At 43.1% G+C, this 12,081-nt stretch overlaps 1 protein-coding gene across 1 annotated transcript in view; it reads right to left on the bottom strand.

The window, feature by feature from the left end:
- GCKR (glucokinase regulator) overlaps positions 1-12,081 on the bottom strand; it is a 164,259-nt gene that overhangs the window by 29,655 nt on the left and 122,523 nt on the right. Inside the window, exons 13-14 of the mRNA XM_086928175.1 lie at positions 10,924-11,000; positions 4,233-4,329 (exon numbers count right to left, since the gene is read on the bottom strand). Of these exons, the coding sequence (XP_086784301.1) occupies positions 4,233-4,329; positions 10,924-11,000 (174 nt within the window). The remainder of the gene's footprint in view (positions 1-4,232; positions 4,330-10,923; positions 11,001-12,081) is intronic.

Below are 12,081 nucleotides of genomic sequence, written 5' to 3'. Positions count from 1 at the left end.
TTCGGTTGACGCAAGCATCAAGGAGGTGTATACAGTGCCCAAAAATGCCAAAGGTATCAAAGACATACATGGACTATTACTTTGGATATGTTCAGTTTCTTTAACACCTTGGGTGCTTCAGAAGATCCTCTGAGGTGCTGGGCCATAATGTGAATGGGTGTGGTCATGACGAGCTCAGCTCGTCATGAGCACACAAGAGGTATTCCTCATGACGAGCTGAGCTCGTCATAGGCATCAAAGGGGTTAAAAGAAACTTATTAAGTGATAGTGAGAACACTAATGAAAACCTAGATTCCTCGTACCCACCCAGAAATGATTGCCAGGAGGCTTACTGGCAAGGAGTCCGGTTCTTTGGATGGGACATGCAGGGTTTAACAAATTAAAAAACCCTCAGGACATTCAGAATGAACACCCTGAGGGTTACAGTTGAGGACACTAATCTACTTACAGGTACAGCTAATAATGTCAGCTCCAGTGTACTTGAATTTAGCACCCTGAGGAGGATTTAAGTCAGGTTTCAGAGCTTGAGTCTTCTGAAACCATTAGTTGGCTCAAAATATATAGGACTTTCACAGAAAGTGGAATATTGTGTTCCTAACATCTGGGGATCTGCCCCCTCCCCCGCAGTAATACAATTGTTAGAGGCAGCCATGGAATACCCTCTACAGACTCCTCCCAGCAGGAACAAAAGAGCACCCACAGTATTGCAGTGGTTACAGGCAGCCACAGTGTAACCTCTGTGAGCAGCCGCAATCATGCAGTGGTTAGAGGCAGCCAGACAGTATGTTTTAGAGGATACACCCAGGGGCGACAGAGGAGCAATCGACAGGAGTACACTGATTAAAGGCAGACGGCTTTATGTTTTATGGAGACCACTTATGCGTGACCGAGGAACAGATTTGAGAGACAGGCTAGGTGGGCACTGACAGTGTACCCCTAAACCGGGGGTATGTCCAGTGCCCCGATTTCAAGGGTGGAATTCCATCGTCTGACACAGCCACAGGTGAGTTTCCAAAAACAGATTTTCTCCCTCAGGAACTTCTCCCAAGACGGAGGCAGCCATTTTGAGATAGAAATCTCTGCCTCCACGATGGAGAATTAAAAGGTGGCAGAAATCCCACCACCACAGCAGTAGAAAAAAGCTTCATCATAAAAAATCTCAACCTGTTTGACAAGTATGCTCTGCAGGGGGGTCCCTACTGGCTGTCCCTCATCACAGAATGAGTATGAAGGAAGTGGGACTTTATGGTCTCCATGGACAAATTTATACTCCAATACACTTGACAATCTTTAGCAAACATTTAAAAATATGTTTTATCAAACATTAAAGTAGGTTTCTCCATAATGTCACAGCTTAGAGCCAAAGAGCTGTGGTTTCCCCCATACAGGTACTACTGCCTTCACATTTCCTGTAACACAACGTGTCATAACATTTCACACTCCATAACAGAACAGAACAAAACATCACAGAGAACAACATATCAAAACATTGAGACAGTATGTGATCAAACATGCATCATGTGAGAAAGTGACTCTGATGCATGGTTAGAACCCCATGTTTTGCCTGGTTTTGATGTAGTTTCAAATGTAGTGCACAGAGTTCCTTCCAAACAGGTCCCCTGTGCCAGTGCTCCTTCCCTAAAAACAAATCCCTAATTGGCACTTTTTCCCTCTGTAAGTCCCTAGTAGATGGTACACCAAGTACCTAGGGCTTGGGAGCTGAAGAGGGTCCCCTGGGATCCCCTCGCTGGGACAACGCCACTGCCCTTGCAGCCCCTGTGATGGAGAAAATGATAAAGTCGACATGGCATCCTACCTGGGTGAAATGCCAGTCAGCACTACCTGTAGGTATAGGTAAGTCACCTCTCTCGGGGACCTTTCAGCTCCAAAGCAGGGTGCAATATACAACAGGTGAGAACATATCCGCATAAGCAGATATGCACCTACAAAATTGGGGCCCATTTTCCTTATATTGTAAGTGCCAGGGAAGGTATAGAGAGATATGTGCTGTGAACTCGACAACTCAAGTTCCACAGCACCATGATGGCTTCACTGAACATATGAGTGTTTGGTACCAAAATCCTCCTTAAAATAAATCCACACTGATGTCAGTGTAGGATTTATTTCACTATCTACTCAGAGGGCACCTCAGACGGTCCCCCTGAACACCTACAAACCATGGTGTAGTCTCTAACTCGATCTAGGTAACCAGCCACCACCAGACATGTTTCTGGACCCCTGGGTAGGGAGCCCCTATTCTCTGGGACAAGAACCAATGCCTATTCTGGGCAAAGGTTTCATGCCTCCCCCCAGCATGGGCCAGTGCTCCAAGAGGGGAGCTTCAAAGGCCTGCCATCTTTGTGATGCAACCCCAGCCTCTGCTGCTGGCAGCAGATGGTAACCCATGATTTACACCCCCACTTTGGGCAGGAAAGTCGGCAGGAAAAATTCTAAAGAATAGGAGTTGTGCCCACATATGCCAACCCCAAGTTAAGGTGGGGGAGGCGAAGTAAAACACAACTTTCAGTCCCCACCATCTTGAAGATGGGGAGACCCCTCCAATCAGGGCTAGGTCCATGCCGTCCTCCAACAGGAGGGTGGCATAATAGAGGGTGTAGTCACCCCAGGTGAGGTGCTCATTGGCTCTACCTGCTACTCCCGTAAAACACCACCTACATTTAGTATTTAGGGGGCTCCCCCAGACCTATAAATCAGATCTGCAATGACCTGGAGAATAAAGAAGAAGACCCTGCAGAGAAGACTAAAGACGATGACTGTCTTGGCCCTAGCCCTAAAGGCCTGTCTCCAGCTTCTGCAAACCTGCCGCCTCTCTTGCAGTCAGCAACCTCTGAAATCCATGGGAGGACTGCTGCCTTCGAAAAAGACTCCAATCTGCCGTAAACAGCAAACCAGTCCCGAAGAAGCTCACTCCAAGGACTCCGGATCCAGGCAGATCCTGCCCACTCAGCACTCGACGCCCACGGCCCGAGTCAGAGTTGCTCACCTGTGCAGTGAAGTCTCCCTTGTGATCCTGTCCTTGTGTCCAGTGTTGGCTGACCTCTCCTGCCCTCTACAATGGATCCTGCATTGTAAATTTAGAGGCTTCCCCAGACCGCGACCAGCTCCAGCAAGAAGACTCTGACGTCAAAAGGCACCCCTGAATCCGAAGCCCCTTGGCGAGCTGAAGCGAAGGGGCCCCTACTACCCCCTATAACCCACTACATCCCCACTTACCTCTGCTGTCATTGGTCTTCCTCCTGCAACTTCCGGTGCCACGTCTGCAGCCGATTTGCAGAAAAAAGATTCCCTATTGAAAGGCATTGGGTGCACGATTTCTAATTTGCACCCTGCACCAGGTCGCCCCTGTGCTGCTGGTGATGTATTTTGGTGCTGCAGTGTGGCCCCCTTGTGCTTAATCTAACCCTCAAAGCTTGGTCTCTGCAACGGATCTAATTACCTGCAAGCAGTGTGTCTCCAGGCACCCCATGTCCCCATTGGAAAGCAATGGGTCAAACTTCAATTTTGACGTCTGCACACCGCCGCCCTGCCGCAGTATTGGTACCTACCTGACACCAGGCCCTTGTTTACTTTTGGCTCTGAATACTGGATTTGTAATTTTAATACTTACCTGTTTAAACGGAATATTGTTTTCTCCGTAGGATAACATTGGACTGTGTGAAAAAGTTTCTAAGTGTCGATTTTTCAAAGTGAAAAATATTTGTAATTAAAAACATACCTACCTGATTACGAACAACTTGGTCTTAAAATATAATACAAGCAAAGTATATTTTTCTAAAATTGGTCTGGATCTCCTTCTTGAGTTGTGTGTTCATTATTGATCATTGTTGTGAAACAAATGTCTTACACTCTTCAGTGTTAGGCCTAAGGCTGCTCGCCCACACTACCACTAATAGAGCACTTTGGGTTTTGCATTGAGCCCTGTACTCTTTTGGGGAACCCTTGGACTCTGTGCACAGTATTACCACCTAGTGGCAATATCATATACCGAGCCAGCTTCGCACACATCATATATCACAAAACAAAAGCATGCAACATCATATTACATATTGACGAAAACAAATCCCTTCACAACTCTATAGAAAGCAACATCACACATCATGTGACATCACACAATACACCATACAACAGCAAACACTGCATCACAAAGCAAAGCAATAACACACTATCACAACATTGCACAGCACCACAACATACCACATTACATCACTCACCATCCAGCGTGAAATTTAACACAACAGTGTCTGTCTCGGTCATGGAAGGCAGAACGTTCTTCACAAAATCTTCATGGGAAATGGCGAACTCTGGGCCCTGGGGGAGAAAGTGACACCTGACAGTTAAAAGCAGTCATTTCTAAGGGCTGGCACTAGACATGCTTCCTCTACACCCACGCGACAGCACTAGACACTGAGGAAAGAACGGCACCACCTCTCTACTCACCCTCAACACCCACACACTAGCACTACACACAGAAAAAAGAATGTCACCACCTCTCCACATCCACGCGCTGGCACCAGACCATTCCAAACTCCCTCCACGCACATGCACTGGCAATAGACACAGAAGAAAGAATGCCACGTTTCACTCCACGCTCCCTCCACATCTCTGCATTAACTATAGACACAGAAGAAAGATTGCTCTGTTCTCTTGCTGCTCCCTTCACACCCATGTGCTGGCACTAGACAGAAGAAAGAATGCCACATTCTCTCTATGCTCCCTCCACACCCACGCACAGAGTGCTTCTTCTTGTGTCTGAAAGCTTGGCACCTGCTAGGATTCCTAATGAGGTAGATTTTCATATTTCTTTAGCTTACTCACTCTGGTGGGCATTCAACAAGACTCAGATCGACCTACCATGAAAGGGCGGGGGCCTCCGAGCAAGGCCTCAGAAAAAGAATGGTTACCAAACCCGCAGATCTAGGAACTTAAATAATCTACTCTACCTAACTGAAATAGCCTTGTCCCATGAACTGGCCACAAATGTTGTGATCCCAGGCAAATATTCTATTTCAGAGTCAACTTTTTCTTCATTATGACATATGGGAGTACCATCAAATGTGTGAGTACAGCAGGTCTGATGTACAAAAAAGTTTGATTGATCCAATAGAATAAATGTTTGCTCCATGTATGATATTAATCTGAAGTGAACAGTAGGTGGGCTAATTAGGAAGGCTTAAAGCGGGAAGATCTAGGGAGAGTGACCGTTAAAGAATTTCAGCCGTCTAAGAGACGGGAGATGTTTGGTAAAAGTTCAGCGCAGGTATGTGAAACAGCATGTAAAGGCTTCAGGATTTGTGTTGCACAACTAACATAGAGGCTTGCCAATGTACGATAAATAATTGATACTGCATGTTTGTTTTTTAATAAGCTCCGGTGAAATATGTGTGCTTGGAAAATAACAGAGGGCAAGCGACCGTGAGTGAGTTAACAGCAGCTAGGCAGACGTATAAAGGTTAAAGGCTGGGTAGATGCGTGATACATTTAAATGCTTAAAATAACGTGTGTATTTCCATGTGAAGTTCAAAAGCAAATCCCTCGAGTATGCTGATAAGAAGAGAAATGTTTAGCGAGAGCCCAGAATAATGACCGTTATAACTATTGCATGTTTATATAAAGTAATTAGTAAACATTAAAGTTTATATATCCAGAGGAGGTAGCGAGGGTTAGTTATCTCGGGTTTGATAATTGTGGGGTTAACACTGACACTTGTTAGAATGTTAGGAGGAGTTAAATGTTAAGAAACGTTAGTGTTGTTTTGCGCTCAATTATTAAGATAATAATTTATGAACTGAGTCTTGTTACTGTCTTTTATATTTATAGTGACCCCTGAAGAAGTGCAAATGTGCACGAAATGCATTGGGTTTTTAATCAAATAAACACTGTCCTGAACGAAGAATGCTTCATTCGTGTTTTCACTGAAAGGTCTGGATGGACATAGTGGTAACATTAGAAACCTGGATAAATGGCATGAACAGTCCGAGTGAGGAATATGCTAATAAGTGGAAAAACTAGTATTGGAAGAAGGATGATCATTTGGATAAGAATATATAATGGTATACGTGATGGATAATGTGCCAGAAGGCATTGTGATGCTGTGCGACGAATTGGCGCGAAATGTCGTTCCATTATGGTGTTGTTGATATTAATCCAGCCCACATATAGTGTACACAGACCCCGGACTTGCCTTTTAGTTCATTAACAGCATTGCCATCAGGCTGGTGGCAGAAATGTTTATTAGATCAGGCTTAAAAACGGACTTGTAATGAATATATTACCAAAGAACTGTCATTTATAGATAGCACATTTTACATTAAAAGGGCCATTCATATTTCCGCTCACATGCGGTTTGACGGATATAACTATACAGCCACCAAACTATAATGTCTGGAAATCGGATTTTAGCATATATTTAGCATTTGCACACTACCAAATAAGGTCTTCTGATTGGTTTTGATCCTATTAAAATCCTTGTTTTCATCACACCTTAGAATTACAAAAATGTGCTTTCCTAACTGTTATTAATTGAAATATTTGTACGGTTCATTTACAAGCTATTTAGATGTGGGTCAGGAAAAACACTGACATCCTACAGGCTTTCATTTCACACTCTGTATCCCAGCATGGTTGTCAGACAGTTAACTTAAAAAAAAAACATCTACCTTTGCAGTCAGACAAAAAAAGTAAACACCAACCTCCAGGATAAAAGAAGCAGCAATTTGTAAGAAGACATAAGCCGACATTAGACAAGGTCTGTGAACACATAGCAAACGTGACAAGATAAAAATTAGATTTAAAGGCAACTTTCTGAATGAACAGAGCACCTGTTATCTGCCACCTCGAGCTCCCCCTACGGAATGTGCCAGTAGGCCCTATAAATAACTCGTCCTAATAAAAATATTACTCGCCATATCAAGTGAGTGAGTACGATTTTTTAAGGCCTGTTGAGGTCCACAGGCAATTTACAAGTGTAGGTTTACATGAACACAGCATATTCACATAAAGGAGTCCATAGCTTCCAGGTGGACACTAGGTGGCAAAGAACTGAAAGATTAACTATGACTGAATAAATATACAGAGGAACATGTGACATTCTTTACAGTGGAGTGTTCTTGATCAGCCAGGCGGAATTGTTTCATGGCTTCGGAATGACTCATTTGTAAGACTTTACTTGTGTACTCCGCTTGCATTGCCTATGGCCATGTGTGGAAGACGGTGCCTGCAACAAGGTAGTTTCCAGTGTGGGAGGTGGACGGTGGACCCACATGACTCTTACTAACTATGATGAGGGCAACTAGAAGTAGAAGTAATGAGTGTAACTGGTGGATGCAGATTCCTGGAATGTGGGTACAGAATAGGGCAAGCCAGGGTGGTGCAACAGGGTGGGGTGGAATGGGGCGTGAGGAGGTTTTTTGTGTGCTGCTTGCTAGAAATGGTAGCTTCGAAGCACAAAGATGGAGGAAGATTGATACCTTTCAAGAAAAGGGCTGCAAACCTGAGTAAACAAGCATGGCTTTATTAAATCCCAGCAGGGACTACGATCTTACTGTGACATTGATCTTTGCTGAGTACCTTTTTATGTTTAGGGCTCGGAAAAGGTGCATTTGTAACTGGTAAATTACCTCTACAATTAATACATATTGTATGGGTGGGATTTCCATATTTTCTGGTGGAGAACACTCCCACTATTTCTAGTTAACCAATAGTTCTGAAAAAAATCAAAAGCAGTTTCTCCCTTAGACCCTGATTACAAGGTTGCAGTATTTGCTTCAGGAAACCAGAGATACTGGAAAGTAACAGCGGGAGGCATGTTGTAGTGTTAGGGGGTGGTGTCAGCGTGTTATACGGCCCTTAGGGACATTGCTAAGTTAACATGAGCTTTGCTGCAATGATGCTGCTTTTGCGCACGTTACTACATGACTTTGTTTATGCAAGAATCTGTTTGTACCTTTCAAATGAGAACGAGCTGCTTTCGCGTTCTCTGCCTTTGCTGGAGTTTAGTCTGAACACGATGTGCAAGGTCGATAAACAGTGACCCCATGTCGATCTGTTCTGGCCAGTCCCTAGCACCTAGACATAACATGCTGAACACAGATGCAGTACTGAAGACTCGTGCTTTGATATTAGGTTGTTGCATGTTGTTTTAACACACTTGGAGAAAGCCGTTCCATGGAGAAGAGCTCCGCTGTAAACTTTACATCATGTTTTAAGGTATGGGGTCTGCTGTCAAAGCCCAGAGATCTTCCTTCATATAAAATAAACATCTTCTAGTCAAGGGGAGGGTGGTTAGGCCTAAATGACCTTTTTTCCACAGTCTTTAAAAAATAACTTCTCCCTTTGTAGTCTATGGTATTGTAACAATGCTAACTGTGCTGAGTTTATGCATTTTGCTGCTGGTAGTGGCTTGTATACTGTATTGTAGAGCATGATAGTTAAAATAAACATTTTGAACTATTTCAGTGACTGCATATTCTTATTGTGGACAAGTACGAGTGAGTGAGCGAAAGAGTACTGCTTGCTCCCGTAATTCCTGAGAGAGCCGGGAGTGTTGTGTTCTAGGTTGACTAATCATTTGTAGCTTTGTGATATTTGGAGGAGAACGAATGAGACACTATAGCTAGTCGGTTGGGATGTTGGGTACTAATGTGGTGGGTTGGTACACCCATATTCACGGAGGTCCTGTTTTCCTGCGCATAGTTCTATGTATGTGCAGAATCCCTGACACAAGGGGTTCAGGAGCAATGTATTTGGCTCCACGGTGTTGCTCAGACATCTGGCAGAGTTCTGGCTGAGCTGCTGCCCTCAGTCCGTCTTCCTCCAGCGGGTTCATCGGGTGTGGATCTGGACCCTTTGAAACCGTAGTGGGTCTCTCAGCACCCATATTTACTTCTCGTGGTAACGGGAGGTGGTACCCCACCTCTAGCTACCCCTCTGGGTGGGATATCACAACTCTTAATCATATTAAAGATCAGGTCTGTCTGAGAACAGTTCCCAGTATCTCCTGAACCCCCTCCCTCAAGTTGATACCTGCGGTTCAATCGGTGAAAACATTCAGCAGGTGCATTGATAAAGGGGTGCTGGGGGCAGCCACTTCCTACCACCGCTGGGGACTGCTACCACAATCCCTCTGCTTATGATTGCTTTCAGGGGTCATCTCTTTAGATCTGTTATCCATCACTATTTAGGAATGGGCTGCAGCCCCCAGTTCTCATTAAAGATGGAATAGTAAAAGAAAATCCATTATCTTGCTCATGGTTTCTTCATACCACTTCCTGTGACATCTTATAAAGCAAAGTGTGTGTGAGATGGCACTCCATATCTTTTCGTATTTCTTGAAATAACCCAAAGCCTGCTAGAGTTTGAAGAAATAAACAAAATGCTTCACCTACCATGTAAAACCGAAAAATGTTCTGCAGAGTATAATGCTTCATTTCATGTAAATGAACAGTAAATATCTCCTACTTGTGGGTGTGAAAAGGGAAACCTTTGTAGGGGTATATCTGAACTTTAAACTGCATTTCATAAATTGGATATTGTGTTTTTTTTATTCATGCAAATCGTAACGCATGACATACTCAGTTGTTGAGAGTGTTGTAAACGAAGTGAAGAGTTTGTGGCTAAGTAATCCAGTAGCCAGAAGTATAAGTTAAAAGAAGAAGTTTATTAAGACTCAGTTACAGTCAGTTCTAGGTAACTGGTAAGCTGCTAAGTAAACCCCACCAGGAGCAGCATCCCTACTTCTCAGCCCACTCCCTCCAACTCTTCACTCATCCAAGCACACACACTCTCAGAATTGCAATGACCTAACACCCTAGCTAAGTAGCAAGGAGCAGAGCACCAGGGAAGAATGCATTGCAGAATACACAGGAAACAATAGAGAGGCGCAAATCGTGCATCCAAACGGGTTCATTATACTCTGGTTTTATGCATGATGTGGTAATTACTTGGTACCGTGAAAACCATTCTTAAAACCTATTTGTATTATGTTCGTATACACCTATGAGGAGAATTGCTACGAACTAGCTGAATAATCAACAACGCTTCCACAATTGATAAAATATGAAATGTGCCTGTTATTTGCTGGAAGCTTCCCAAAGCATTGTATTAATCACAAACCTTTCATGGAGTTAGTAGACCTCGAAGCCACAATGCTCCATGTTGTGAATTGCACATTTTCTAGCATCATAACCTCTTTTTCAAACCTGGCAGGGGAAGTACATTTTGTGACAATAGTGGTGCTAGTATTGTGTATATGAATATTATCTCTCTCTCAAGGCCATCCAGGGTTTCCTTAATGGGAAGATCCTGCCACCTGCCCATTAGATATGTTTTCACTGTGAATAACAGATATCTGTCGAGTGGCAATGCTGCACTGACGTGTATTGAGATAAGTTGTATATATAGTAGGTAGATTTGACATGAAATTGACCTATTAGCTCCACCTGTTGTCTAAAGAAAGCTCTGGTCAGTTGAAGTGACAGTTGTCTTTGGTCATCTGCTTTTCTCTCTGTTACTAATTTGCTATATGACTTTAGACTTACCAAAGTGCTATGATTTATTTTTTAAAACAGCTTTGTAATTGATCACAACTGACTTGTGTACCATGAAGTCAGATGCAGTGTACCCACGTATAATCCAGCCATGATTTGTAATGTATTATTTGTAGGTCACAAGCACAGCAAGGCTTCTTGGCAATATGAGACCCACAACAAGGGAAAAAGCTCTATTGACTGGGAGAGAAAGTTACAGGTGAAAGGCTGAGTGATCTCTGCATCAGGTTAAAAAGGCCTTCACACACTTTTACTCACCATACACCAATAGTACAAGCTGTTGTTTACTGGCACCATCACATACTAGAAAACGAACTAACAACTATACTACTCATTCATAGATTCATTCATACCTTACCAGGGAGGTCAAGTCTCCTTCTTTGTTCTGCATCCCACTGTAGCCAGAGCTGATGAATCCCCGGACGTCCCTGTAGTCTGAGAAACACAAAATACAGGGTCAAGGAATTCTTCTACACAGGTAAGTTCTAACAATCACCCCCGTAACACTGCACTGAGTAAAAGTACATCAGATACGATCCGAGCCTCCACCGAAGCCTTTAACTAGACAAGCCCTGCCGGCCTGGGTGCAACTCCAGCAAGCATAACCCATCCAAGTACAGCGGAATGAGTGTCAAAAAATCAGTCACCAGCACTAAGACCTACATTGTGTCTATATAGAACTGGAGAAAGATGAATTTCTTACCCCTTGACCATTTACAACAAGGGAAGTACAGGGCTTTCATAGGGCACCTCCTCACTAATGCAATGTTTTGTATTTTTTTTCGCTTTGATAGGTGTTAGCTGTTTTGTTCAACAATACCACAGTAGTCATAGTGTTTCCTGGCCCCGAATGGAACTACTTTGTCTATGGACGTGCTCCTCGTGAAGAGCTGAATGTTGCCACTTAAAGTGAAGTTAGCCAGTGCCTAAAGTGGGCTGACCCATTACCCCATGCTGTATACTTTACTGGGCTGAAGAAAAATGTGAGCGACAACCACAGATGAATGGATGGATGAAGGCAGCTGGCTGAAAACTCCTACAAGTAGGTATGTTGCATGTATAATTTTAGTAAAATCAAAAGGTTGTTTGTAATCCCAGAACTAAAAAAAATGACAACAGCATAAAGGAGAAGGGAGCAGATACTGAAACAATCAGACAGTCCAGACAAAATAAAAAGTATTTCAAGAATGGAGAAGGAAGAGGAAGAAACCGTCAATTAATGGCCTGGGGGAACTGACCCGAATATTAAAAATTAGAAAAGACACCAACAAAAAAAACACATTTTGAATGAATAAAAGTCATTCAATTTTCTGTTTCAATTTATTCAAATCTAAACTATTAATTAGTATCTTTCATCTAAATTCCAAACATCTATCAAATATAATCTAAATAGCACGAAAAACGGCACCAGGTCCTAAAACTTTGTTAAATATTTGATCATTTTTAATATGTCGGTTGTCTGATAAAATAAGATGCAATGCATCAATCAGTAATGATGTATAACGCATTATTCAAT

This window comes from Lissotriton vulgaris, chromosome 6 (genome assembly GCF_964263255.1).
Source record: "Lissotriton vulgaris chromosome 6, aLisVul1.2, whole genome shotgun sequence".
NCBI lineage: Eukaryota > Metazoa > Chordata > Amphibia > Caudata > Salamandridae > Lissotriton > Lissotriton vulgaris.
This window is presented reverse-complemented; position numbering and strand designations above follow the sequence as displayed.